At 51.1% G+C, this 25205-nt stretch overlaps 11 protein-coding genes across 11 annotated transcripts; 5 read left to right on the top strand and 6 right to left on the bottom strand.

The window, feature by feature from the left end:
• Positions 1-247: 247 nt before the first annotated feature.
• Positions 248-4282, bottom strand: BDW74DRAFT_164848 (uncharacterized protein; the record flags this gene model as incomplete). The annotated part of the gene is made up of 7 exons (XM_073726323.1): positions 248-1252; positions 1327-1452; positions 1530-1616; positions 2169-2204; positions 2252-3033; positions 3087-3381; positions 3428-4282. The coding sequence occupies 7 exons, from the start codon at positions 4280-4282 to the stop codon at positions 248-250; spliced, it is 3186 nt and encodes a 1061-aa protein (XP_073590036.1).
• Positions 4283-4510: 228 nt separating this feature from the next.
• BDW74DRAFT_142754 (Eukaryotic translation initiation factor eIF-5A) lies at positions 4511-5858 on the top strand. Its single transcript, XM_073722775.1, has 4 exons — positions 4511-4713; positions 4951-5220; positions 5275-5407; positions 5464-5858. The coding sequence occupies exons 1-4, from the start codon at positions 4702-4704 to the stop codon at positions 5526-5528; spliced, it is 480 nt and encodes a 159-aa protein (XP_073590035.1). The 5' UTR covers positions 4511-4701; the 3' UTR covers positions 5529-5858.
• Positions 5859-6032: 174 nt separating this feature from the next.
• BDW74DRAFT_7479 (TFIIB-type zinc finger domain-containing protein) lies at positions 6033-8132 on the top strand. The gene is made up of 7 exons (XM_073733610.1): positions 6033-6198; positions 6274-6370; positions 6422-6531; positions 6586-6830; positions 6877-6982; positions 7031-7169; positions 7219-8132. The coding sequence occupies exons 1-7, from the start codon at positions 6088-6090 to the stop codon at positions 8067-8069; spliced, it is 1659 nt and encodes a 552-aa protein (XP_073590034.1). The 5' UTR covers positions 6033-6087; the 3' UTR covers positions 8070-8132.
• Positions 8133-8375: 243 nt separating this feature from the next.
• BDW74DRAFT_142752 (uncharacterized protein) lies at positions 8376-9255 on the bottom strand. Its single transcript, XM_073722774.1, has 3 exons — positions 9233-9255; positions 8503-9162; positions 8376-8418 (listed from the first exon to the last, which is right to left on the bottom strand). The coding sequence occupies exon 2, from the start codon at positions 9144-9146 to the stop codon at positions 8922-8924; it is 225 nt and encodes a 74-aa protein (XP_073590033.1). The 5' UTR covers positions 9147-9162; positions 9233-9255; the 3' UTR covers positions 8376-8418; positions 8503-8921.
• A 271-nt stretch (positions 9256-9526) lies between these two features.
• Positions 9527-10875, bottom strand: BDW74DRAFT_142748 (Yip1 family protein). Its single transcript, XM_073722773.1, has 4 exons — positions 10731-10875; positions 10624-10678; positions 9854-10568; positions 9527-9803 (listed from the first exon to the last, which is right to left on the bottom strand). The coding sequence occupies exons 1-4, from the start codon at positions 10773-10775 to the stop codon at positions 9707-9709; spliced, it is 912 nt and encodes a 303-aa protein (XP_073590032.1). The 5' UTR covers positions 10776-10875; the 3' UTR covers positions 9527-9706.
• A 598-nt stretch (positions 10876-11473) lies between these two features.
• On the top strand, positions 11474-13854 carry BDW74DRAFT_142746 (M28 family metallopeptidase). The gene has a single exon (XM_073722772.1). The coding sequence runs from the start codon at positions 11541-11543 to the stop codon at positions 13815-13817; it is 2277 nt and encodes a 758-aa protein (XP_073590031.1). The 5' UTR covers positions 11474-11540; the 3' UTR covers positions 13818-13854.
• A 493-nt stretch (positions 13855-14347) lies between these two features.
• Positions 14348-16891, top strand: BDW74DRAFT_7428 (MFS transporter). The gene is made up of 6 exons (XM_073733601.1): positions 14348-14492; positions 14548-14883; positions 14942-14994; positions 15047-15565; positions 15611-15977; positions 16028-16891. The coding sequence occupies exons 2-6, from the start codon at positions 14835-14837 to the stop codon at positions 16597-16599; spliced, it is 1560 nt and encodes a 519-aa protein (XP_073590030.1). The 5' UTR covers positions 14348-14492; positions 14548-14834; the 3' UTR covers positions 16600-16891.
• Positions 16892-17036: 145 nt separating this feature from the next.
• On the top strand, positions 17037-17902 carry BDW74DRAFT_142743 (TMEM14 family protein). The gene is made up of 2 exons (XM_073722771.1): positions 17037-17230; positions 17402-17902. The coding sequence occupies exons 1-2, from the start codon at positions 17228-17230 to the stop codon at positions 17717-17719; spliced, it is 321 nt and encodes a 106-aa protein (XP_073590029.1). The 5' UTR covers positions 17037-17227; the 3' UTR covers positions 17720-17902.
• On the bottom strand, positions 17903-19841 carry BDW74DRAFT_142741 (putative C2H2 finger domain protein). The gene is made up of 3 exons (XM_073722770.1): positions 19621-19841; positions 19185-19564; positions 17903-19130 (listed from the first exon to the last, which is right to left on the bottom strand). The coding sequence occupies exons 1-3, from the start codon at positions 19781-19783 to the stop codon at positions 18411-18413; spliced, it is 1263 nt and encodes a 420-aa protein (XP_073590028.1). The 5' UTR covers positions 19784-19841; the 3' UTR covers positions 17903-18410.
• Positions 19842-20068: 227 nt separating this feature from the next.
• On the bottom strand, positions 20069-23254 carry BDW74DRAFT_7406 (uncharacterized protein). Its single transcript, XM_073733597.1, has 2 exons — positions 23127-23254; positions 20069-22854 (listed from the first exon to the last, which is right to left on the bottom strand). The coding sequence occupies exon 2, from the start codon at positions 22749-22751 to the stop codon at positions 20358-20360; it is 2394 nt and encodes a 797-aa protein (XP_073590027.1). The 5' UTR covers positions 22752-22854; positions 23127-23254; the 3' UTR covers positions 20069-20357.
• Positions 23255-24384: 1130 nt separating this feature from the next.
• Positions 24385-25190, bottom strand: BDW74DRAFT_142738 (carboxymuconolactone decarboxylase family protein). Its single transcript, XM_073722769.1, has one exon. It carries the CDS (start codon positions 25022-25024, stop codon positions 24467-24469), a length of 558 nt encoding a protein of 185 aa, XP_073590026.1. The 5' UTR covers positions 25025-25190; the 3' UTR covers positions 24385-24466.
• Positions 25191-25205: the final 15 nt, after the last annotated feature.

Raw genomic sequence — 25205 nt, 5'->3', positions numbered from 1 at the left:
GGCCAGTGCTTAATTATAAACATCTCTTGAATACGTAAAATGAGCACAATACCCCAGGGACTGCTCCCTCTTGTTGTTTACCATCCATTAGCAGATATATATCTTATTTCAGCCATATGGCATTAGTCAAGCCAATACGTTTAAGCATCCAGAAAAACAAGTATGTGAATATATATATCCCTCTGCTAATTCAATCAATACCAAAGAAATTCATGCTTAGTCTATGTAGGTATACGCAACAACTAATCTACTTATAAAGAATCCCATCAACAACCTCCCCAATCGCCAAACAACTCGTCAACCCGGGACTCTCAATGCCTAACAAGTTAACAAATCCTGGGAACCCCTCTTCTTGCTGGATAACGAAATCCTGGAACCCCTTGCCCGTATTCACCGAACCACCCTTACTCAACTTGGGCCGAATTCCACAGTAACTCAGCGTCAGCGCAGACGGATCAACATTCGGCAGGTACGCCTGGATCTCGGGGATCGCAAGCTCCATGCGCGCAGGCGAGGGTTTCAGGTCGTTCGGATCATCGACCCATTCCACGTCTGGCCCGAACCGGATCTGTCCGCCCATATCGAGGGTTAGATGTGTACCCAGTCCGCCTGTTCCAGGGAGTGTCGCGGGGTAAACAAGGACAGAGGGCGCGCGTGTCGGGAAAGACGCAGCATACGAGAAATACGTCCCCTTCGCATAGAACGGCGTTCTGTGTCGCTCCGGCGGGAGAAGCATATTGTTCACCGCGCACGCATAGTTCCCCGCGCTGTTGATCACCGTCTCCGCAACGATACTCGTCGTCTCGCTTTCCTCGCCTGATCCCGATCTTGCCGTGATCCTGTACCCTCCGCGTCCACCATCAAGCGCCTCTATCCCCGTAACCTCCGTAAGGAACGCGCAGTCGCCGCCCTTATCTTCAAAGTCTCCCTGCAAGTACGTCATGAGCGCATGGCTGTCCACGATACCAGTAGAGCTAGACTCGAGTATCCCCGCGCGCCCTCGAACCTCGGGCTCCCGTTCGCGCGCTTCAGATTGCGAGAGCAGGCGCGTGGGCACGCCGAGCTGTTTCGCGAGCTCGTGGGTTTTCAGCGTGACGGCCCATTGTTCTTCGTTTTGGGCCACGACCCATTTCTTCGTGTTGCGGTGGGGGATTCCGTGTTTGGAGCAGAGGGCGTACAGGAGTTGCTTGCCGCGGATGCAGAGCTCGGTCTTGAGGGTGTCGGTGCCGTAGTATAGGCCGGCGTGGATTACCTGCGGATCAGAGTGATTAGTGATGTTTGTTTTGGAGGCAATAGAAGTAAGGGTTAGTCAAATGTTGGGCGTACCTCTGAATTGCGACTACTCGTCTCTGTCCCCGGCGCATCGTGGCGCTCAAGGAGAATGGTCGATGTATTTGCGCGCGAAGCTAATTGCCGTGCGACAGCGAGACCGACGACACCACCGCCAATTACCTACATGAAGCAGTAAGCTAGTCAGCTGCAGGGCTCATGAATAGTTGTAGGAAAATGAAGCCTCGGAGGGAGCATACAGCGTGAGTGACGTCTGCGGAGGCCGCGCGCGCGCGGGGAAGAAGGCTCCGGCGAAGGGAGAGGCCAGCTCGAGCGGCCATTAGGAGCTATATTCAATCCCGATATTTGCAGCTTGGGGTACAAATGGCGTGATAGTTTTCTTATTTGTACTCCGTGCGTGATGGCGACATTTCCTAGAGTGGTGGTGAGCTCGCAAGTTGGAGAAAGAGTGGAGACCGTGGTCTCGGAGTTGATCCCGATACATTTGCTCAAGTTCCACCTGTTTTGATAGCCAGTCTTCTTCTCTAAAAGCCCTATGATGGCTACTTAGACAGGTGGGCCTTATGTTCTACGTAGTATACTTCGGTGACCGGTGAGTGCGGCAGCAGCAGAAAAACACGCAGGCAGACAGTAATAATGGGTATATATATGAATTATGTACAGCTTGTGTAGTCTATCGTCCAGCAAGTATGATGATACATGTGAGCAACCAGGTGCGGCCTAGTGTCGCGTGTCTATATCCAGGTATCTCGAAATGATGTTTGCAGCGCAGGTGCCTTTTCTAGCTGCGTCGGCCGACGCCCTTGAGCATCTCCTCAAAGTGCTATACCAGTTAGCCACCAATGAAGTGCATTTTGGGGGAAGAGAAATAAACCCACCTGCTTCTGTTCTGTTGCTAGTTTACCTTGCGTGTCCTATACCAAGTTAGTATACCCCCAGCGCGAAAGAGAGGGCTACATACGCTGATTATGGTCAAGACCAAAGAATAGTTGTTGTAGAGGAATCGCTCTCTTCGCTTCGCATCACCACCAATCCGGCTGAGTTTGGTTAAGAGGCCGTCGAATTCAGAACTCAACCGAGAGAGACTGTTGGCTACAGGCTCGTCATCGCCTGCTTCGCTACTCAACACGAGAATGCCGTGTAACAACTGCCCAAAGCGTTGCGTTAGGAAATGCGGTGCGGATGACTGATTGAGGTCGTCGCCTCCTGCAAGAGAAAGGGCAGACACCGCACTGCGGCCGGTGTTGGCTCCTATGCGTTTCAGAGACTCGCAATGAGCGTCCATTATCACTTGGAACCGTGGCCATAGGTGCATATTAATCCCGTTGATGTACGAGTCTGCAACAGGTACCTTACGCCGTTGGAGCTCAAAGGCAGCTTGCTGGTTCAGTCGCACGCACATCAGTACTCCTAGTGAGTCGGTAGTATTCTCGATCAGTTGCTTAGTCGATCCCTGGCCTAGGGAGAAGACCGGAGTGAATACCTCCAGCGCCTTGCGAGAGATCTGCTGGAAAGACAAAGTTGAGAACATCTCGGTCATGAAGGAGTATTCAGCCGCGACATTATCCAGAAGCGCGAGATTGAAGTTGCGGAACGGAACTTCGATACCATGAAATGAAGTATCCTCTTCCGCAAGATAAGACGAGATGGCCATCTGGTTGCCCGTCCGCAAGATATCAATTCTCCTACCAAGCGAGAAAGGATCGTGCGCAGCAGCGCCAGTCCGACCACTGGGAAGATTACCTGTAACGATGTTAGTCACATCATAATCATACGGAAAGCAATGATAGGCATACCAGATTTTTGAGCGTGGGGATCCCCTCCTAGGACTTCATTCCGGTCACTTGGATAGACCTTGATCTTTGCTAATGCTTGATGATAGCGCGTAAAGTGTGACAAATAATACCAGCGCATGGTGTTGATATAGGCCTGGGTAATCTCTCCCGCCAGTTTGGAATGGGCTCGTGACATGTAACTGTAGAGGTCCTTGTACTTGACCAAGCGCTGCTGCTGGATAATCTGAGCATTGATGTTCGGCGATCGTAAGGCTCGCACTTGAGAGACCAAATAGTCTCGAATTCTTTCTACAGCCTAAGTTTATGAGTATGCGCGTCAATGCTGATTGGGCAAGACTAACCTTCTTCTTTACATCCTCTAGAAGAGGGCGAACGTCATCAATTGCCTTGGTAGAACTAGAGCTGGCGATCTTAGCTTCTATACTTGCGGTGCGCGTCTCAAATTCGTTCAATGCTTTGACCCAATTCTCATCAATGGGCCCCTCCGCAATCATTCGAACAACAGATGGAGAGACACTAATCTCCTCCACCGCGGGCCCAAGTAGTTGTTCGACGTTTCTTCGATTCTCCAGCATGGCGTTTAATTGCACGGATCGCGTTTGTAGAGTCTCGATTTCCGCCGAGACCGCCCCTAGTTCATTCTGGAAGTCGCTCAAGTACATTTCCACTGATTTAGATACATCATCACAGCCGGAGATAGCGTTGTGCAGATCCTGGAATTTGTCTCGCTCCTTTTCAAACTGTTGGATCGTCTGGGCATTGACGTCGCTCTTTGCCGTTCTGTTCGACTCGGGCTTTTGTAGAAAGTCCTCCAAGCTCAAGCCTCCGAAGTCAATGTCTTCCACTAGCTGAGTTGGTTTCACCGGCCCAGGTTCCTGAGCAGCATTTTCGGGCTTGGATACCACATTTTGCTTCTTTATTATTCCATCCAGAACCTTCAGCGGGTCGGCGACATTCGACGGGCGGCTTCCCGTGGCATTCTGTTTTAATGTCGATTCCTCGGGTACACGGGCTACCGTCGGCAAGGAGGTAGTTGAGGCATTGGGAGAAACTAAGGCGGACAACGACGAGCCCGGTCGGCTAAGTCCAGGGCGACCGTTTGGCCGATTCGGCGAGAGGTGGGAAGATGATCTCTGGGGTATCGGAGAGAGGGCGCGATCAGGTGTCGAGTGACCGGCGATGCGGTCGAGCCACATGTTGGAGCGCGAAGGAGGATTATGAGTATATCATGTTAAGCGGAAAGCTGAGTTGGCGCCAAAGCTACCGCAGACGCAGTCAAACCAGCTGTTGCGAGGAACGATCGACAAGTGTGAGAACGGGCAAGGAAGCTACCCCGTACTCCGTACAGCTCTAGGTGTCCCCAAACCGGATCATCCTAGAGGCACCCGTCGAGGTCACGGAGAAATATGCCTAGAGCTGATTAGCGCGGTCTAGCCCACTTAGGACTAGCGACGACCCCGCCACAGAAGGCCATTCATTCTTTTCGTCCCCTCCTCTTTTCGTGGATTTTTGACGGTCTTTTTTTCTCTTCCTTCTCCTCCTCCATCCAACAAACAAACTCCTATCTACTCTTTCTTTTTTTCACGAGTTCTATCTTGCTTTAGCATCTATCACCATGGCTGACGAGGTACTGTTCCTGCTTGATTCCCCTGTTATCTGCACGTCTCCGTTGATTTCTATCCTGTTTCTCTGCGATCAATCACTGGTCTCGAGGAGCCGGGATACAGGAACCAGCATCCTTACCCCACTCGCATCTTATGACTCTCAACGCAACAAAACGTGCAAACCTATATGACAATCGACTTGTTGGAGTAGAGAGTTGGCAACTCATTGATGGGCACTAGCGCTAACAATCTACGTGCAGGCTCACGATGTTACCTTCGAGTCCGCCGATGCTGGCGCCTCGGCCACCTACCCCATGCAGTGTTCCGCTCTGCGCAAGAACGGTTTCGTTGTGATCAAGAACCGCCCCTGCAAGATCGTCGACATGTCCACCTCCAAGACCGGTAAGCACGGTCACGCCAAGGTTCACCTTGTCGCCATCGACATCTTCACCGGCAAGAAGTACGAAGATCTGTCCCCCTCCACCCACAACATGGACGTCCCCAACGTCTCCCGCCGGGAGTACCAGCTCGTAAGTGCCGAAACTCTTAAACGCGGAGCTGATCCAATACTGACGTTCACCCAGCTCGACGTCACCGACGACGGTTTCCTTTCCCTCATGGACGACAACGGAGACACCAAGGACGATGTCAAGGTTCCCGAGGGTGAGGTTGGTGACCGCATCAACAAGATGTTCACCGACGAGGGCAAGGACTGCAGTGAGTACCTCTTGTTACTTCTAAAGTGTTTCAAAGAAAACTGACATGTTCCGTAGACGTCATCATCCTCACCTCCATGGGCGAGCAGATGTGCATGGAAGTCAAGGAGGCTCCCAAATAAATAACTTTAATGTCTTTTACTGCAGAGTCAACCCTTTTTGTTTCAAAAGCGTGTGATGTGTTACCTGTAAACTGGAGCATGATGCTACGTTTTGGGCAGAGTATGGCATCACTGATGCTTACTCCGTCAGTGCAGCCTTGGGTGTGCTTTGCGAGCAGACTTAGTCGCATGCATTGGGCAAGTCAAGCATGCCTCTTAGCGGAACAGTCTTGAGTTCCGTACTCTTACGATTGTTTGACGAAATAAAAATCCTCTTGAAGCCATGAAGCCGATGTTTTTATAAGGTTGCATGTAGTCATTATAATATTTCAAAATTGCCTCACTCGTGTCTAGCTTGTCCAAGTACTGAATGTAGATGTCTTCTAACATGATAACTCGATAAACTCGAGTACTATCGGATGCCAGATTTCGAGGAGATTAGTAAAGCACGCGTTGTGGTTGGATTCAGCCAGAGTTGAGCAATCACAAAAATTTTTCTCTTAACCTTCTCTCGCAAAATGCGGGACGACGTCTTGCACTAACCCCTACACCGATGTGAGGATGAAGCGGCTTTTCCTAGATGGAGGAAGTAAGACACATGAAATATGCCTGCGGCCAGGAAGGATGCCGTGAGACGAGAATTTTCCTTGACCGCGGCCTCTGGTTTTGTCGGCGAGGTCATCAGCAGGCGGTATGAAATTTCTCTTTCAAGTCCAAAAGCCGTCAATGCGTAGCCTGAGCACGTCGCTAATAATGTAAATTTAAGGGCGGCCAACAAACAGAAGAGGATGCTGGTGATTATGGGACACAGGGTGGTAAGGTAAGGAATTTGAAGAAGGATGCTCCGGAGAAGGCGCCAAAAAGTAAGTTCTTCCCCCAATCTTTTTGATGCACAACTTCCTAACAATACCCAGAGTTCTCCGGCGTAGACGCGTATCGCCTCTTTCTTGATGCCTACCAATTGATTCTCTGGAAGCAATGCCACGCCTTGGTGAACAAGCGCGATTTTCCATCGGAGCTAGAGGTATGTTTATGCGTGCCGCCACGCCAGTAGCCTCGAAACTGATATATGAATCAGCATCTCGTTCGCGATCTCTGGGCACTCCGCTTGGATACCTATGCAGAAAAAATTGCAAAACGCGATGATAGTCAGCCAATGTTCTTCAGTTCCCAGGCAGGCAGCGCTGCTGAGGACACTGGGCCAGAGATGTTGAAGCCTGGTGGTAAGGTGGTCCAGTGGCCTCGCCTTATTGACACTGTTGCTCTATGTTATCTGGCATCCGTCTTGATGAGGCTTCCAGTGAGCGTTATGGACTTTTATCAGTACGTCTCGGGCGCATAAGTCGAACTTGGCTAATTGGTTTTCTAGGATGGTGTTGCGCAATGATATACCCTATTATCGCGTGTTCCTTCACCTTCCTCCTCAAATGAAGGAACTTCTACCTGAAGAGTTCATTGCTATTCTTGATACTACGGTATGTTAGCAGTTTCTGTTTGAGGAAGGAAACTAAACGTTGCTGTAGAGGCTCTTGGAACCGGAAAGGCTCCATAATGCTATATTGGACCTTCTACTTTTCTACAATCGCAGGTTCGGAGTGCAGTTTCCGCCGTTGAACACTCCTGTTCTGGCTTACAGGCTTATCAAGAGGTTTGCGTTACCTGGTATGGAAAATAATGCTTGAATTTTGTTCGACAAAGCTGACAATCCCAGTTGACATTTATCCCGTAATCAAGAGGTTACAAGAATTCCTGGGCTTTACATTCGAGTGGCGGACCGAGTCCGATAGCCATAGGCGGAAGGCTCTGGAGAAACCCGAACATCAGCTCATCACCCTCATAGTGATCGCAACGAAACTCTTGTTTCCTTTTGATGATGTCCAGCGGCATCCTATGTCTACACAGGAGCCTACTGTGCAGGCAATCAACTGGGAAGCCTGGGCCGATGTCCAGCATCATTTTGACCGTCGAGATAGATCTGCCAAAAGACTTCGTAAAGGCAAGGAAATTCTAGTCAACGAGGGCGACGTTTTCACCATGACCTCAGATCAATTGGACCAGTACATGGATTGGTACGAGAGCTCCTGGTTGGATATCAACAATCGACCTACCGGCACAGCAGCGGACCAATTAGTCAATTTATTCCCCACCGGCTCAACATCCAGGGAAAACCGAGAAAGTGTACCGGATCCTGAAGATGATGAGGAAGAGGCCATTGAAGCAATGCTACATAACGCTTCACGTTATTTGCGAACCAGGGAGGTTATCAGTGAAGTTGACTCGGATATACCGCGACCCGGTTCCCAGTATGCTCGATACAGGTATGAGTCCGATCTCCCGGACGCAGCACGAGTGTTCTACGAAGTAGCAGCCAAAGTCGTTGGTATTTCCGTTTCTACTCTTGTTCGGTGCGTCAATCAGGCAGAGCTTCGGATTAACAAATGGTTGGAGGGCCAGAGGCGCATCAAGCATTTCGCCGAACGCTCGATGGATGTTGGTGAAGATTTGGATGTTGATGAGATGGAGGGTCTTAGCGAGCAAGAATTGTCCGGCCAAGCTGGATGATTTTGTGCCTTTATATCGGTTTCAGAAACCAGCATACGCTATGTAGTATAATAATGGCATATCCACGACAAACAATCAAAAAGAGGCCTTATACTGGCCGTACGTACTCCGGATGAGGCCGAGTCTCGACTGCGGCGTAAAGTTCCGTGACGCGGAAAATGTGGAGAGATTCAGGCGCCGAGGCAACACGCCAAGTAACTTGAGCACTAGGGCTGAGGGTATGTCAGGTCCCGTGATCAGCGCCCATCCACCGCTTGCTAAGCGAGAAACTCTCCAAATTGACATTGCTCATCCGACCGACCGACCCTTCCAGCGAACGACGACCAGCAACAACGAAAAATCGCAGCCAGTACGTTGATATCATGATATACACCTGAGATAGCGTTACCTTTGAATCGCCAACTAACATGTCCTTTTTTCTGCCATTTTACAGTGCAGATGTAGGTCTCCCGAAACTTTTAAAGCGCCCCGATACCACCCACCACTTTCCTCGCCTACCGTTGAACCGACCCTGCGACACGAAAATGCCGACACCACTTATTTCGAAGGAAGCGGGAAAGGACATGTGCTGATTATTCTCCTCGAATAGTTTCGTCAAGACCCTGACGGGTAAGACCATTACCCTTGACGTCGAGTCGAGCGACACCATCGACAACGTCAAGACCAAGATCCAGGACAAGGAGGGCATCCCCCCGGACCAGCAGCGTCTCATCTTCGCTGGTAAGCAGCTCGAGGATGGCCGTACCCTGAGCGACTACAACATCCAGAAGGTATGAGGCCTGATCTACCGATTGTGTTTTGCGCGTGGAACGGAAAGGGATGGAAGGCGGGACAACGCGGGGCTATCTTGTGCTATGAACATGGCGCATGTAACTGTTTTGTTCCGCTGGGAAGAGGAGGGATATATGGCATGGACGATATGGCTGCAATTCGACTGGGATGAAGAATTGGCGGCTGACGATACCTTCTTTCAACAATATAGGAGTCCACCCTCCACCTGGTCCTCCGCCTCCGTGGTGGTATCATCGAGCCCTCTCTCAAGGCCCTCGCTTCCAAGTACAACTGCGAGAAGAACATCTGCCGCAAGTGCTACGTACGTCTACCGGCCTACCTCGACTTCGAATCGACTCCAGTCTCAGGAACTCGAACTAATGACATGACAGGCTCGTCTCCCTCCCCGTGCCACCAACTGCCGTAAGAGGAAGTGCGGTCACTCCAACCAGCTCCGCCCCAAGAAGAAGCTCAAATAGACGACTCGCCTCATGCTTACGTTTTTTTCTGCGTTGCTGGTGTGGAAGGGTGTGATTGTGATGAGACGAATTGCAACGCGAAAAGGGTTCCTTTTTTTACAATCGGCGTTGGAATGCTGAAGAAACATCAGAAGAGCCGGAGTCAATCCATTTTTATGACCACTCTCGGAGCCAGTTGCACTCAATCAAACAATTGTAAAATTCAGTCACTCCTCAACTTGCTCTCCTGAGTCTGGTAGATATGAATGTAACAAGTTACGGTACAGTATACATGGCAAAGGGGTAGAATCTGCCTGAACTTAATACCTGTGACGAAATGCTGCCGGAGCAAGTCGACATCCCGATACCCTCAAACGCCCCGCAACAACCGACGAAGCTCGGCTTCATTTAGAACATGCGCCTGTCGTCGTGATCATCATGATCATCCTTATCATCATCGTGGTCCTTGTCGCCGTCACCCTTCTTGGAAACCGGGCTTCCATGTCTAAACCACACCATCAGTTACACGACCACATGTAAAACGGGGAAACTCACGCAAAAAACAAGATCTTAATCGCAATCGCAAAGCCAGCATGCAACAAGATAACCAATATCAACAGCGCCCGACTAGCCTTCGCATCTGTCGCACTAAGCACAGGATACAAATTCCGCAGGAGGAAGAAGACAGTCCAGCCAAAGCCAACGCCCACAAGCGCCCAGTTCAACGCAGTAAGCGGACTCCAACTAACAATCGCAACCGCAATCCAGACGAGATTCGAGTACCCATACAGCGCCCAACACTCGACCAGATCCGCCGTCGAACTGCCGAACCACTTGAGCGCGCCCCAGAGCGCAATGGGCAGGATGAACGTATACCCGTAGACTAGACCGGCCGCGCCAGGGAGCAGAGTAAAATCGTACTTGAAGTGCGCTTTGTCGTTGTTCGACAGCCATTGCGAGATTGTACCGGTTAAGAAGAGGATCACGATCACGGTCGTTGCGATCCAGAAGGGGCCATAGAGGTCTGCGTTGCCTTCGAGGACGTCGAGGAAGTTGCTGCGCGGGTAGACGGAGGCTACACAGCGGCGTAGGACCTCGTTCGTGTCGACGTCGAAGTACTGCTCGTAGTAATGGATTGACCACCAGGCGTGTTTGGTCGGGGTGCCTCCTGGGGAGCGGTTGCGGCGGGAGGATGAGCCGCCGCCGCTGCCTCCTAGGAAGGCGGCGTTGTCCGGGTGGGATTTGGCATTGCGTTGGTCATTTTCGAAGTCTAGATAGTATTTTGTTAGATTATCCATTTGTTGTGGTGGGATGGTTGAGCTCACTGGATGGGTGGAATTCAAGGTCCTCTTGGAGGTCGGTGTGTCCAAGGTCGTCGCCCTGTTTTTGTTAGGGTTTTTGTATAATTGAAAATAGATAAGCCAGAGCATACCTCAGCATCCACGTCCACTACCACATCATAACCCTGGCTTGACATTTTGGGCAAGTTGTTTTTGGTGGAAGTACTGAGACGCCAGCTGTTCTGAGAGATGATGCGGCCTGCGCTGCGGAGTACGTACGCAGCACCAGCCACACGCCGCCTTTTTATGCCACGCGGGATGAGTTATGCTACAACAACTGTGTCAGTAAAGCCACAGTTAAAACCACCAGGAATATAGAGTATTTCTTGAATGGCATAAGCATACTCTCAGCCCGTGTGAGAAGTCTTTGTATGGCTAACTCGAGAAGGAAGGTAGATATCGAGACGGGGCCTCCAATCTCTAAATCTTCTATGATAACAGGCACTGCAGGGCATAAAGTCAGGTTCCACCGGTTTTATTATCCACACTCGCGGGCATGGCCGTACAGAGTGGCTATTTGGACAAGTGCCTCAGCTTATACTCAGGTTGGCGAGTTCTGGGCACTCTGCTCCTTGACTATTTCATGCAACCACGGCTCTACCTCAGCCCGTCATACAATAACAAGATAGCCATCACCTTACATCTGTCTAAAATGAGTAATCCACTATTATTTGGAGAAGTAGATGAGTCTCCAATGCAAGGACTCGAGCTAACCGCTGGTGCGGGCAGATAGCAGGGTTGCTTTTGTTATCGGGGCTGCCATTGACGCCATTACCGGGCCAGGCTGCCGGTATTTAATGCTTGCCTCCCCTCTTATCACACGCACATAAGCATTGTTCTACCTGCAAAGGCCCGTAGCTAGCTTGGATAATAGTACCTTGATTATTATTATCCCCGCCGCCATGAAGGAGAAATCCATCATGGCTCCCTCCGAAACGAGCCCACTTCTGGCGACGGTCGAGGTCGCTCCGCAGCGCTACCGCTATCCCCATGACAAGCTCCGCCGAGTCTGCACTTACTCTCTAAGCTTGCTCCTCGCCGTCGCCCTTGTCCTGTTCCTCTTTCCCTCAGCCCTTCTGCCTCGTGAAGGCGGCTCGATCTGGTCTTATCTCCCCGGTGCACAGCCATATCCCAAATACTGGCCGAGCGGAAACGGGCTCGACTACGATGAGCTGACTACCATTCTCCTGGGAACCCCATCTGCGGCCCGCGCCCGCGAATGGAGCAAGTACTATACTTCCGGGCCTCACCTTACTGGCAAGAACCTCAGCCAGGCGCTCTGGACGAAAGAGCGCTGGGAGGAGTTTGGTATTGTCGATACCAAGATCGCTGCTTACGATGTTTACCTCAACTACCCTCTCGACCATCGCTTGGCTTTGTACCAAGGTGGCAACGTAAGCTTTGAAGCTTCGCTGGAGGAGGACGTCCTAAAGGAAGACAGCACGAGCGGTCTGCCCGACCGCGTCCCAACCTTCCATGGATACAGCGCGAACGGAAATGTGACTGCGCCCTTCGTCTTTGTCAACTTCGGCACATACGCCGATTACGAGGATTTGGTCAATGCGAATGTCAGCCTCGCTGGGAAGATTGCGATCGCCAAGTATGGCCGTATCTTCCGTGGCCTGAAGGTCAAACGCGCACAGGAGCTTGGAATGGTCGGTGTCATTCTGTATGACGATCCACAGACGGATGGAGAATATACCGAGGCAAATGGTTATGAAGCTTATCCCGACGGCCCGGCGAGGAACCCAAGCGCTGTTCAGCGTGGTAGTACTCAGTTCTTGAGTTTCGGTCCTGGTGATCCCACAACGCCTGGTTATCCCTCCAAGCCTGGTTCCCCGAGACAGGATCCCCACGACTTCATTCCGTCAATCCCGTCTATCCCTGTCTCTATAAACGACGTGCTACCTCTACTCAAGGCTCTGAATGGCCATGGTCCAAAGGCCTCTGACTTCAATGAATGGTGGCAAGGCGGTGGTCTTGCGTACAAAGACGTTGAGTATAACATCGGGCCCTCGCCAGATGATCTCGTCATCAACTTGTACAATGAGCAGGAATATGTCACCACTCCTCTTTGGAACGTCATCGGTGTCATCCCCGGCTCGCTTCCTGATACCATCATTCTGGGTAATCATCGCGATGCTTGGATTGCTGGCGGTGCGGGCGATCCTAACAGTGGTTCTGCTGTGCTGAATGAGGTGATTCGCAGCTTTGGTGAGGCTCTCAAGGCTGGCTGGAAACCGCTCCGTACTATTGTATTCGCCAGCTGGGACGGCGAGGAGTATGGTCTGCTCGGTTCCACAGAATGGGTGGAAGAGTACCTTCCCTGGCTCTCGAAGTCCAATGTTGCGTACCTGAACGTCGATGTCGCCGCCTCTGGTACCCGGCTTGCTCCGGCCGCAAGCCCACTCTTGAATAAGTTGATTCACGAGATTACTGGCCTTGTCCAGTCTCCCAACCAGACCGTGCCCGGGCAGACTGTCCGTGATGTCTGGGACGGCTACATTGGCACAATGGGCAGCGGCAGTGATTTCACTGCGTTCCAGGACTTCGCTGGTATTCCTAGCTACGACCTCGGATTCAGCCACGGTAACCAGGACCCTGTCTACCATTACCACTCCAACTATGACAGCTTCGACTGGATGCAGCGATTCGGTGACCCAGAATGGCTCTACCACGAAGCGTGCACTAAGATCTGGGCCCTGGCCGCCGCGAAGCTAGCGGAAACACCTGTCTTGTTCTTCAACGCCACTGACTACGGCTATGGACTGGAGGACTATGTGGACAGGATCAGGCCTGCTGCAGAAAAACTGCCGAGTGACTTGTCGTTTGACTTTGGGCCGCTGTATGAAGCGATCGGCAAGCTGCAGAAGACGGCCATTGAATTTGATGCCTATGCAGCGGGCCTGACATCGCAGCTTGCAGAAGACCTTCCTTGGTACCTCTGGTGGAAAAAGGTCCGATTGTTCTACCTGATCCACGAGGTCAACACCAAGTACAAGAACATCGAACGCCAGTTCTTGTATGAGCAGGGACTGGATGGGCGTAGCTGGTTCAAGCACGTGGTGTTCGCCCCCGGTCTCTGGACAGGATACTCGGGTGCGACTTATCCTGGAATTGTGGAGAGCTTGGAAGCTGGAGACGTTGCTAACGCTGCGGTAAGATCTCACACTCGGTAGTCTTTGTTTTCATGGATGAATTATGCTAACGTTGATCTTAGAAATGGCTTTACATTGTCATTGAGCGCGTCGAAGCGGCGACAAAATTGCTCCAGTAAGAGCAGGCGCCGCTGGGGATGGTTGCATGCAGATTTAAGCAGGTTTAAGCTGCATGGCCGAGCAGGGATTGGAACCCATCGCATGCACATACGATACATCACGCGGTCGGCAGGGTTGCCAAACCCTGCAACTGTACATACTAAGGCGCCCCGACTCAGAAATTATCTTGAGTCATCTCCTTGCATTTTGTTTGTCCGATATAGTCACGTTGACTATTTCCCGATTGACATCATGTCCGTTGTCTTTTAACTTCAAGCCTCGTTCTGTACCACTGCGGCTACATACTATTTGCCTAGATCCTGGTAGATGCAGCAGTTGTGAAACCACACAGAGATCACGATTGGCCAGAGCTATGATTAGTATTCGTTATACTTTACTAATGCATGGAGCTGGATTATCACCTATAAATCTATCACCGAAAGCGACATGGTTAGTGTCAGCTTCAGAAGTACCGTTGCTGGGGCATTTACATGGGAGTATACAAATAGCAAAGCCCCATCGGCTCGACTCCGCTATCTACTCCGCTAGAACTCTTGAACAAGTAAAAACGCGCGGGCTGGGTCCAGGAAAGAAGCGGTATGATAAGGCGCAGCCATGTTTAAAGTCAATCAAGCTCATGCAGGAGACGAAGGATTACCTCGAGGCTACAGAAAGAGGGGAAGATCACTTGACGCCCTTGCTCTCGCAGGCTCAGTCAGTCAGTGCGGGAAAGCGGCACATGCAAAGACCTCGATGGCGAGTTTGTCTCCAAATCTGAGCCATTGCTCTAGACTTTCACTTTTCTCTTCTCTCCACTCTTTCTTGTCTTTCATCGTTGAGTTTTCTCTCTTCGTTTCTTTCTGTTTGCTTTCTTACTTCTGTCGCTTGCTTCGGATCTCTTAACCGACGCCCTCGCGCTTTTCTGTTCCCTGCCCGTTGATGCATGCAAGCACCCCTAAGCTGCCCGTGCGGCAGCTGCTCATCCTCTGTAAGAAGGCAACCTCGCCAATACGATGTTTGACATCTTGCTAACTTCGTCCGCGCAGCAATATGTCGCTTCGCAGAGCCGATCGCCGTTACGAGCTATTTGCCGTACCTTGTGAGTCATCTAGTTAAGTCCCATACATTGGAGTCTATACTAACAGCGACAGCCTGAAATGATCGAGAGCGTCGGCATCCCCCAATCTGAAGTCGCAAAATGGGCAGGCCTCACCTCAGCAATCTCATCCTTCTCGCAGGCCGCAATGGCCGTCTACTGGGGCACGGCCTCTGACCGTTTCGGCCGCAAACCCATCATCCTGCTCGGACTCACCGCGACCATGATCTTCTCTCTGGCTTTCGGTCTTTCCAAAACTCTGTTTATGCTGGTCGCCTGCCGCGGTATGATCGGGTTCATGAATGGGAATGTTGGGATTATCCGGACCATGGTCGCAGAAATGGTTCAGGATAAGGAGCTGCAACCCAGAGCATTCAGTATCATGCCCATGGTCTGGACGATAGGGAGTATCTTTGGCCCGTCGTTTGGAGGCTCTCTTGCGAGGCCGACGGAGAAGTTTCCCGAGATCTTCGGTAACTCGGGCTTTTTCAAGGAGTATCCGTTTCTCCTGCCTAATCTGGTTTCTGGGGTCTTTTTTGTCATTGGTATCTCTACGGGTTTCTTGTTTCTTCATGTATGTTACCCCCTCACGGCTTATGGTTGTTGCTAACAGGACCAGGAAACTTTACTCTCGAAGCAAGGCCATCGTGACCCAGGCCTCGTGCTTGGTGAGGTGCTCACTCGCCCTTGCACCGGTCAACGCCGAAAGGCCTCGAAAAGGTTGGAAGACGATGAGACGACTCCTTTGCTGGGCGAGCGCCAACCTTCTACAAAGCCTCAGACTGTGGCCAAAGTGAAGAAGCACAGCTGGCAGGAAGTGCTCAATCCACAGTCTACCCTGATCTTGCTGGCGTATACTCTAATGTCAGTGCACACGATGGCCTTTGAGTCGGTTCTCCCAGTGTTCCTACACACACCTGTCCAGTCTCTGCAGGGGAACCCAGACGTAGAACTCCCATTCAAATTTGTGGGAGGATTTGGCATGGGTAAGTAATCATTCAGCTTTCTTGCTGTCGTGTCTAACAAACTTGTTTAGACTCCCAGAAAATCGGCTTCTTCTACACAATTACCGGTTGCATCGGTATCATAATGCAGTTCTACATCTTCCCCTTCTGCGCAAAGCGTTTTGGCGTCCTAAACTGTGTCAAAGCCTCCGCCGCCGTCTTTCCCGTCGTCTACCTGCTCACGCCCTACATAGCCCTCGTCCCGAAATCCCTTCAATACCCCTCAATATGCCTTTTGATCCTTTCCAAACTTACAGCCTCCATCTTCAATTTCCCCGGTATTACAATCCTGCTCACGAACTCCGCCGGAAGTCTCAGTATTCTTGGAACGCTGAATGGTGTGGCCACGAGTATGAGTGCCGTCGGACGCGCCGCTGGCCCTGCTATGCTCGGACCGATCTTCACGTTGGGCCTCAGAGCCGGGTTCATCATTCTGCCCTGGTGGTTCCTCAGCGCTATCTCTGTACTTTCGGCGATCCCGATACTGTGGATTGTTGAGGGGAAAGGGTTCCAGCGTCAGGATAAAGGACAGGACTCTGATGAGTCGGAAACGGAAATCGAACATGAGACCGTCAATCCTCCCAAAAATGATGTCAGAGCTTAGATGGTAACGCTGCCTAAGCCTCGACCTTCTACGGTACCGGTTACGAATAACCACCTATCTACCACGCGCAACGCTTTTCACGAAAAGATTAACGAGACAAGACGAAAAGTAATGATCCACGATTATATGGCATCGATCAAAACTGACTAAAAAGCGAAGCATCAAAAGCATCTAAAACTGATTCTGAGCGTTTATATATACTCCGATTGTCTTCATAGATTGTTTATATATATTTTCGTTAATAGACGATCATAACCACATTCAGGAATTGAAATCCAAGAGCAGAGGCTGGTATGCGAATTTCTAACTAACTGTAATATCCCAGCAATGAGTTATCCAGGTCATCCTTGCACTTCGATGTCCGATGGCAGAGAGACTGCATAGTTTATGCATGGCAGCGATCAAGCATTAATAATCCAAGCGTAACCCGGGTCCGTTCCGGCCGCGGTCAATTCCCCACTCCTCTCAACTTACTCCACATCAGACCATATCGTGTCGCAATCGCATAGCTTGTCTTGTCGTCGTCTTCAAGAGCTCAGCTTACAATTGCAACTACTGCCCCCCTTCAGCTCATCGCATCAATCCATACACAACAATAGATCTAGCAGAATCAATTCAATACCTCACAATGGTACGCTCATCCCAATAATCCACTGATTACGGAGACCCCGTACACAATTCCCGTTCACAGTCTCTACCTACCCTCTCCTTCAACACCAAGCTCAATCCCGCAAGCTCACCCCGTCTCACACCCGTCATACCTCTACCTACCTACACTCTCTAACCACTGACTATATCTCAGGCCACCGTCCCAACAACCCCGGCCCTAACCCTCTCCCTCCTCACCTCCCTCGGCGGCATAATCGGTTACAGCCGGACCGGCTCCCTCCCCTCCATAATCGCTGGCCTGTCCGTGGGCACGCTCTACCTCCTCTCCTTCCTGCGCCTGCGCGCGGGCCAGACCTACGGCGAGGAAATCGGTCTCCTGGCGTCTGTTGTGCTGGGCGGTGCGTCGATCCCAAGGGCCATCAGGCTGCGGAAGCTTGTGCCGCTTGTTTTGAGTGTATTGGCAATCTATGGGGTTGTAGTTTTTGGGGGTGCGGTTAGGAGGAAGCTTTAGACCCCAGATATACGAGTTCCGGGTGCGAGAATCGGTCTAGAGGTCTTACGTGTAAGGGTTGGGCAGATGGAAAGGAAAGGAAAGAAGATAGGATGGAATTTTGAGATTACTTGTTGTATTCGTGATGTCTCAGATTCACATGCAAATGGAGTTTTGCCTACCTTGGCGAAACTTACAGTAGGAACGATAACTTCTTCTCCGCCCATGCGACGTAACGAAAGCGAACGAGGATAAAGACGGGCCGGCTCCCAGCAGCAAAGTATAGCAGAGTAGGCGCATTCCTCCAGACAACAGTTCAAATAGCAAGTGCCAGGTATCGATGTCGCAACCGCATCGCTCGTAACAACCCAAATATCAGTTCCTGAGTCAGGGCGACGCAACGCACTCACCGAGACTACAACGGACCGGCCATTCTCGTCAAACCGTTTCTGTACCTGTGGCTTTGCTCGTTTTCGATTCCAGAGAGTAAAGCCGGCGCCTATTGCAAGGAGAAGTGCGCCGGCAGAACTACTGATAAAGCATCAGGGCAGGAATTGCACGATATATGTCCAGAAGCGAAAGAAAAAGAAAAGCACTCATAGCGTATCTAGAATTTCAACATGCATCGACTTAGCTGGAATATATTGTCCCGAATCTGTCCTTGCATGCCGCCTGCTGACGGTTGTCCTCGGAGGTACCTGGTTCGTGCTGATCAAGGATCCGGCATAACTGTTGCCTCTGAAATGGGTACTTGGCCGACGACTACAGAGGGTGGAAGCTCTTGCAGCGCCGTCTCTCCCCGGCGATCAGGAACGAATGCGTACCTTGGCAATTTCGCCATCTTCTCCTCAGGGCTGGTTTCGTTATCTGAGTAGACCAACCGTGACTGCTTCGACTTATCTTTCTTGCTCGGCTTTTCTTCTGCACCTTCTGCCGGCTTGGGAGCCGCCGCCGCCTGGTCAGCTTGTTTTGCTGCTCCAGAAATCAGGTCGTCAACCGAGGAAGAGAACGCCGTAGCTTCGGGCTTCTCGCCGTCGGCAACGCCAGGGACAGCCGCGGTAGAAAGAGGATGGCCCATGTGCATCTGTTGTAACTGATACGCGTTGACTTGCGGAGCGCCAACAGCGGGTCGTTGAGGGAGACTCGGCGCTGAAGGTAAGCTTCCTGACCGAGGAGCAAATGTGGCTTGTGGGCTGTTGATTTGAGGAGGTTGCTGTTGTGGAAACTGGGACGGCGTGTTTCCAAACCCTGGTACTGGCTGCGGCGAGTATCCGGGAGTAGAGTATTGCGTGGGAGGAGGGTACTGCGATTGTCCGGGGGAGAAGTTTGGGTAAACAGGACTTGCCGTTGCCTGGTAAGGGGAACCAGCCCCGCCATATGGCTGAGGATAAGAGAACGCTTGCGCGGGGGCGGCGGTCGTAGGTGGCTGCGTCTATAAACGCGACAAATTAGCAAGTAATTCCAAGCCTTACGAGAGTGCACTTACAAATCCGGCTGTGGTTGGAGTCTGACCCGCACCAACAGGAGTCGCTTCGCCACTGCTCCCTCCAGTTCGAGCCTCCGCTTTCTTCGCCTTGTGCTCTGCAAGCCGCTTCTTCAAGTCTGATATGTTCTCGACCTTTGGTTTCTTCGCAGGTTGGCCGCTCGAAGTCGACGCTCCGGACGGCGGGTTTCCCGTTATCGCTTGTCGCTCCGCCTCTGACTGCTGGAACTGAGCAATAACGCGCTGGTTGTGTGATTGAATGACGTCTTCGGGAACTCCCTCCATGCCAAAAATCTCCACGTCGAGACTAGATCGGTTGGACAGCGCATTGTCGACAGCCGTAAGTTGCTCCTTGTGTACTTGACTCATATGGACCGACAATCCTGGAAGAATCGAGTTAGAAAAGCTAGCAATAGTTCTGACTACAGTTGCAGCATACCTCCAGCTGTATTGAGCCTTCTGCCACATCTTTCACATTTGAAGTGTTTCGCCTTTTGATGTGAAATGAGAATCTTGAGGTCATCAAAGTCGCGCTCGCAATAGTAACACCAAGGGCGGGCGAGAACCTCTTCCAAGGTAGGACTGCGTCGTTTCTTTCCCATTTTGATAAAGAGAATATGAGAGATTGAGGGTCAATAGGACAGCGGACGTAGAGATGAGGAGCGGAAGTGTTGGTGGAGATCTTCGGTCATGGTGAGTTGCTAAGACCGGAGGAAGCCCAGTCACGTGCAATAAGCTCAGCACGTGATATCAAGTAAGACTGCAACGTTTTATGAAGTTAGATAAGATAGCCGGCCAAAATATGATTCTAGTCTTCTAGGTACGACGAGACTGACAAAATTCCCTGTCTTCCATTCCAGTCTAAGTGATGAACACTATCCCCCCCCCCAAATATAGTACTGATAGCCCCTTAACCAATTGGTGAATAGTACAAGAAAAAGAAAGTGATAAGTACAGTGTAAATAAGACAGCGTGAGAAAGGAAATGGGACACCAAACGCCTCTCGCTGGTATAACGCTCATAAAGCAGAGACCAACCGTATAACCGGGTATGTATAAACAAAACGTGCACTAGATGTACAACCCTTCCTGTAGCCTGCCACAAAAGTGAGATAGATTACATTAGTATTAAAAAAGAGAAACATATGGAAGATAAGTGGTCGAAGGAGAGGGACAACTAAGGTCGCGGATGTCCTGGAGGAGGTAGCCCGGGTGGTCCATATGGACTGTTGAAGTAATCAGGGTATGGCGTGCGATACGGAGGCGGCGGCGGTTGATGGAGAGGACCAGGTCCACGAGCGAGAGGAAATGGCGGCATGGGCCTAGGATCTAGATGCGGAGGTGGATATGGAGCCAAGCCTCGAGGCGCAGCAAGCGGTGGCAATTGTGACGGAAGCGGTTGCGATTGAAGCTGCGGTGGCAGTTGCGGCGGCAGCTGCGGAGTATGAGGATGCGAATGCGGATGAGGATGATGAGGTGGAGGTGGAGGCTGATGTGGGTGGGGATGTGGATGAGGATGAGGATGGCCGTGAGGATGAGGATGAGGATGTGGGTGTGGATGAGGATGAGGATGCGGGTGAGGACCGGGCGCCAACTGAGGCGGGGGAGCCAACGGTATTGGCGGCGGTGCAGGTGCAAGGCCGGCGTCGACTCGCGGGGTTGTAGGAAGAGCCACGGCCCCGGGGCTGACAGATTTCTTCTTCTGTTTGATTCCGAGTTTGGGGCCGTCTGTGACCTTCTTGGCCGCCTCTGCAGCCCTGTCCGCTTCGATTTGGGCTTTGGACCGTTTTGGATTTCGCACTCGTCCTTCTCGGTTAAAGCGAGCCCAGTGGTTGAGCATAGCTTCTGTCCGTTTCGGATTCTTTGAGTTCGCAATCTTCTGTCGTCGCGCAACTTCTGCAGCATCAAGCACGCCTTGCGCACCCCCTAGTAGTAGATTGGTGTCAGATGTAGTTGCCGACCCTCCGTTCGGTGCCGGTTCGATTGGTACCAGTTGCGAGGCACCGAGCCGTGCTTGTAAATCTTCCGGTACAGGCGTTGCGCTCGCCGAAGTGCTATGTGCAGGCGCTGGAGCCAGCGGGGCCTCTGAAGCAGCACGCGAACCTCCACGAGCAGCACCTCTTCCGCGAGACCGACCACCGCGGCCGCGCGTACCGAGACCCCGTCCATTCTCGGCGGCGGAGTCGCGGTTGCGAGCACGGCGCTTTGCAGCATTAGCATAATCTTGGTCGGCGTCAGCGGGCGTAGCAGTCTCGGTGGCTGCAGCTTCATCGGAGTCGTTGGCCCTAGTAGCCGCTTCGAGTTCAGCAGCCTTGCGTTTCCGGGTTGCCTTTGCAATAACGTCTTCACGAGGAGGATTCTGGAATTTGGGGACATGATCAACACCAAACCTGGAGATTGTTCGCCATCCATCAGGGTTAGGATTATTGACGCCAGCTTTTTGCACCATTTTCCTGTATTGAGCCGGTGTGGGTTTGAAACCACCCTGCAAGAAAGGATTCTGGAAGCCGACTTTGTCTTCTTTCGGGTCGTGTTTGTAGCCGTACAGCATTGCTTCCTTTTTATCTTCGAAAACCTGAGAGCGCTCGAGTTTCCGTGGATCACTCGTGATTTTAAGATTGTGCCTGGTAGCCAGCTTTTGGAGCTTGTCGATCGCCAGAAACTCATCTTGCCATACTTTCAGCGCATAAGCGACGTTCTCGGTGATAGCAAACAACTCGTCGCTGGAGCGCAATTCCGGATCGCGAAGTTGAGCCAAAAAATCCTCAAGAGGTGCCATTTCGAGAAATTCGCCCCGTCCGACCTTTGTCGTCTTGTAAGGATCCGGACGCTGGAGAAGCTCTGGCGCATCGCGCTTCTTACCGCGCTTTGATTCGCTGAATACGCTTGTCCAGGTCTCATTCATCTCGGCGGTGTTGTCTTCGTAATCTTCCGTAAACTCACGAACATCATGGATGTTCCATAGATTGTGAAGGCGTTTCTCGATAGATGCAGAATCTTCCTCGCGAGAAAACTCGTGCAACTGGTTAGAGAGAGCGACATCGGATTCATTCTCAGGTAACTCTCCATAACCAGTGGTCTCAGCGCCATCTGCATCAGCACGCTCTTCTCCATTACCATACATCTCAGTTGCAGCAGCTGCTGCTTCTTCTTCTTCAGCTGCTTCGGCATTGTCGTCATTATAGTCTGCTGAGCGAGGTGAGCCATTGACTTGATCAACAGCCATATCTCCATTTTCAGCCTGCTCATCATCATCATCGCCATCATAGGTCTGACTCTCGTAATCTGGAACAGTATCACGGTTATACGGGGCCATGTCCTTGGCACCATTGTGTTTATAGTCCATGTGCCACTTGATGGCTGCATCGAGAGACATGTCAGCAGATGATTCAATGTGTTTCCCACATTGGTCACATATTGGCTCATCTGGTACTGGTGAGGGTGTTGTTTTGGTAGAGTTAGAATTCTCGTGTATGGGTTCGGAGAATTTTCGGCGCAGCGGAGAGTCTTGGCTGGCCATCTCTGAAGTATGGCTCTCCATGTCCGCTTCACTTTGAGAAACGGGTCTCATGGTTCGCCGAAACAGAGCGCGCAAATAGAAGTAAAAAAGAAAATTACAAGAAGGTCCAAAGTCAGAGACCAGCCTCTAAGATGGAATTTCAAAATCAAGGAGCCTGGACATAGAGTCAGTCGATCAAAGCCTGCTTGAAAAGTTCGCTGTGCTGCCAAGACAAAGTAATAGATTGCTCAAGGAAAGATTGTAAGACAAAAGAAGCAAGAGTAAGGATTGAGTCCCTCGAGTGAGTGGCGGAAAGAACAAACCAAAAAAGCAAGTAATTGGATGAATGCATAGAATCGCAGGAACGAGTGGTAGGCAAAGCTTTGACAATGCGTTGGAGAATTCCACATACGTGGTGCGAGCGAAACAACGAGATGTAACACTTACCGATTAAGACAGGAACAACAGATCGAATAGGCCGAGATAAGGGTGGAAAACAGGCTCGACTACCCCAGAGAAGAGACCCAGAGGGCGACTCAGGGATAGCGACAGGGTAGTCGAACAAGAGAATGGAGTCGCGAGTGGTTGCCAGGGATTGGATTGAATGTATGAAGCGTAGTGTAGTAGTAGAGTAAGGCACGCAGGAGTTCTGGAACCGCTAAAGTAGAGACGAACCAAGCGGGTAAGCAGAAATCTATGCGTCCCGACCACACCCAAAACAGAGCGCAGGGCAGATCAGTCCTCGATCAAATTTGTGCAGAACTAGAAGACTGAGAGATTGAGGGATTGACGGTTGTGCTAGTGGCTTATCCAGTGCAGGAGGCGGGAAAAGACCTGACAAGAAGTATGAGATTGACGGGGTTGTAGCAGGAAAAGACAAGAAGCAGCTGAATTAAAAACGAAGAATAGAAGGGCAAAAGGCAGGCAAACACAGCCAGCGGCAGTCCACTAGAGCTGGACTCGACAAAGAAAAGGACTCGATGATGGGGGAGGTGTAGACGAGGGAAAAACCTGAGTCTGTACAGTTCTGAGAGCGAGGGCCTGTAGAAGAAGAACTAGAGATGATCCTAAATTACTGCTCCTTAGCGCTCATACAGGCCTTTACGCGCATCGGCCAATATTACGCCTTCCCTAGGTTAGACCCACTCCGTCAGCCAATCGATCCCCGGCTTTGATCCCGGTCTCTGCTTAACAGCCTTGACAATGGGTGATTCAGAGGCCTCACTATTGACTAATAGGCGTATAGTAACACAGTAAGTACCCTAGGTATACTTTGGTGTATGATTTGAATTGTGTATGAATAGGTCTTCCCGGCTGAGGTTCAGTCTGGTTGAGTTTTGGAGTTTCCCCTGGTCGCGTGCTGTCATTGGAGCAAATATACTTACTGCGTATTGATATTACCTCGATTGACATCATTCACTGTAGCCATGGAACTATAGGAGACACAAATGTTAGCAGAGATCGATTGGTTTGGAAGAACAAATTTAGCTGATTCTTATTGGATGGTTAGTGCAACTGAGGGGAAAGTTTGGCCTTATCATGGCTGCACTTTTAACTCTTAGTTTACGTTCCCGAAGTATATATCAGAAACAAGTGGAAATTAGATTGGTGATAGTGTGATGCATAATGCCATGCATGCTTCCAAGACCCAGGACCAATCCGTTTGTTTACTCTCTACGGGAGCTTAGGATATGGAAATACTAGGCTTCATGCATGGTTTTTGACTCGAGTAAAGGTAGAAGACTCCTGTCACGATACTCCTTCCTCCAAATATATATCAGGGTCCCTCACTGGTTCTTCTCTCCAACGTCCAACGCAACCAAAAATCGACTGACACAATTATAAGCAGCAGCAGTCGCAGTAATCTCGACAACTTCTCTACCACTAAAGCGCTGTTTAACAGCGGCGAAAATCTCATCCGGCACAGTGACAGTCTTCGTAACGGCATCGGTATACCGCAAAACAGCACCTTCGGCAGCGCTAAACACTCCTTCCGCCACCTTTGCATCAATATCCGCATCAACATCGCCGACAACTTGCAGCGCTGCATCACTCAGCCCTGCCTGTGATAGCAATGGCGAGTGCTGCTCCCACTCAAACAAGGCGCCGTTGAGGATTGCCACACGGGATATGACAAGTTCACGGATAACATCGCTGAGGCTGGTCCTCTGGCGAATGGCGCCGAGAAATGCGTTCCATCCGTCTGCCACGGGGAATGAATGCAGAAGAGCTCGATCTAGTGGGAGGAGGCCATTAGGTGCACGTCTGGCTTGGACCCTTGCCAGAATCTCGGCCTCCTCGGGCGTGTCCGTTGGTGGCGGGTCGGCGACATACGGGAGGCGCATTTCGATGTGTCTTAAACTTATATTCGAAGTTTATATTCTGCGATATGTCGTTGGTCACCAGATATTCAAGACTGCGTCAGTTACTTGTACTGGTCATTGACGACCTGATTGATATTTGACAATGCGACTCACCCAGTATCCAATGGAGAGCAATTGAACCTGACTTGGTAGTAGTAGGTCT

Source organism: Aspergillus multicolor (genome assembly GCF_047715735.1).
Source record: "Aspergillus multicolor strain CBS 133.54 unplaced genomic scaffold BDW74scaffold_1, whole genome shotgun sequence".
Taxonomy (NCBI): domain Eukaryota; kingdom Fungi; phylum Ascomycota; class Eurotiomycetes; order Eurotiales; family Aspergillaceae; genus Aspergillus; species Aspergillus multicolor.
The sequence above is the reverse complement of the archived record's forward strand: the minus strand, read 5'-3'. Positions and strand labels throughout refer to the sequence as shown.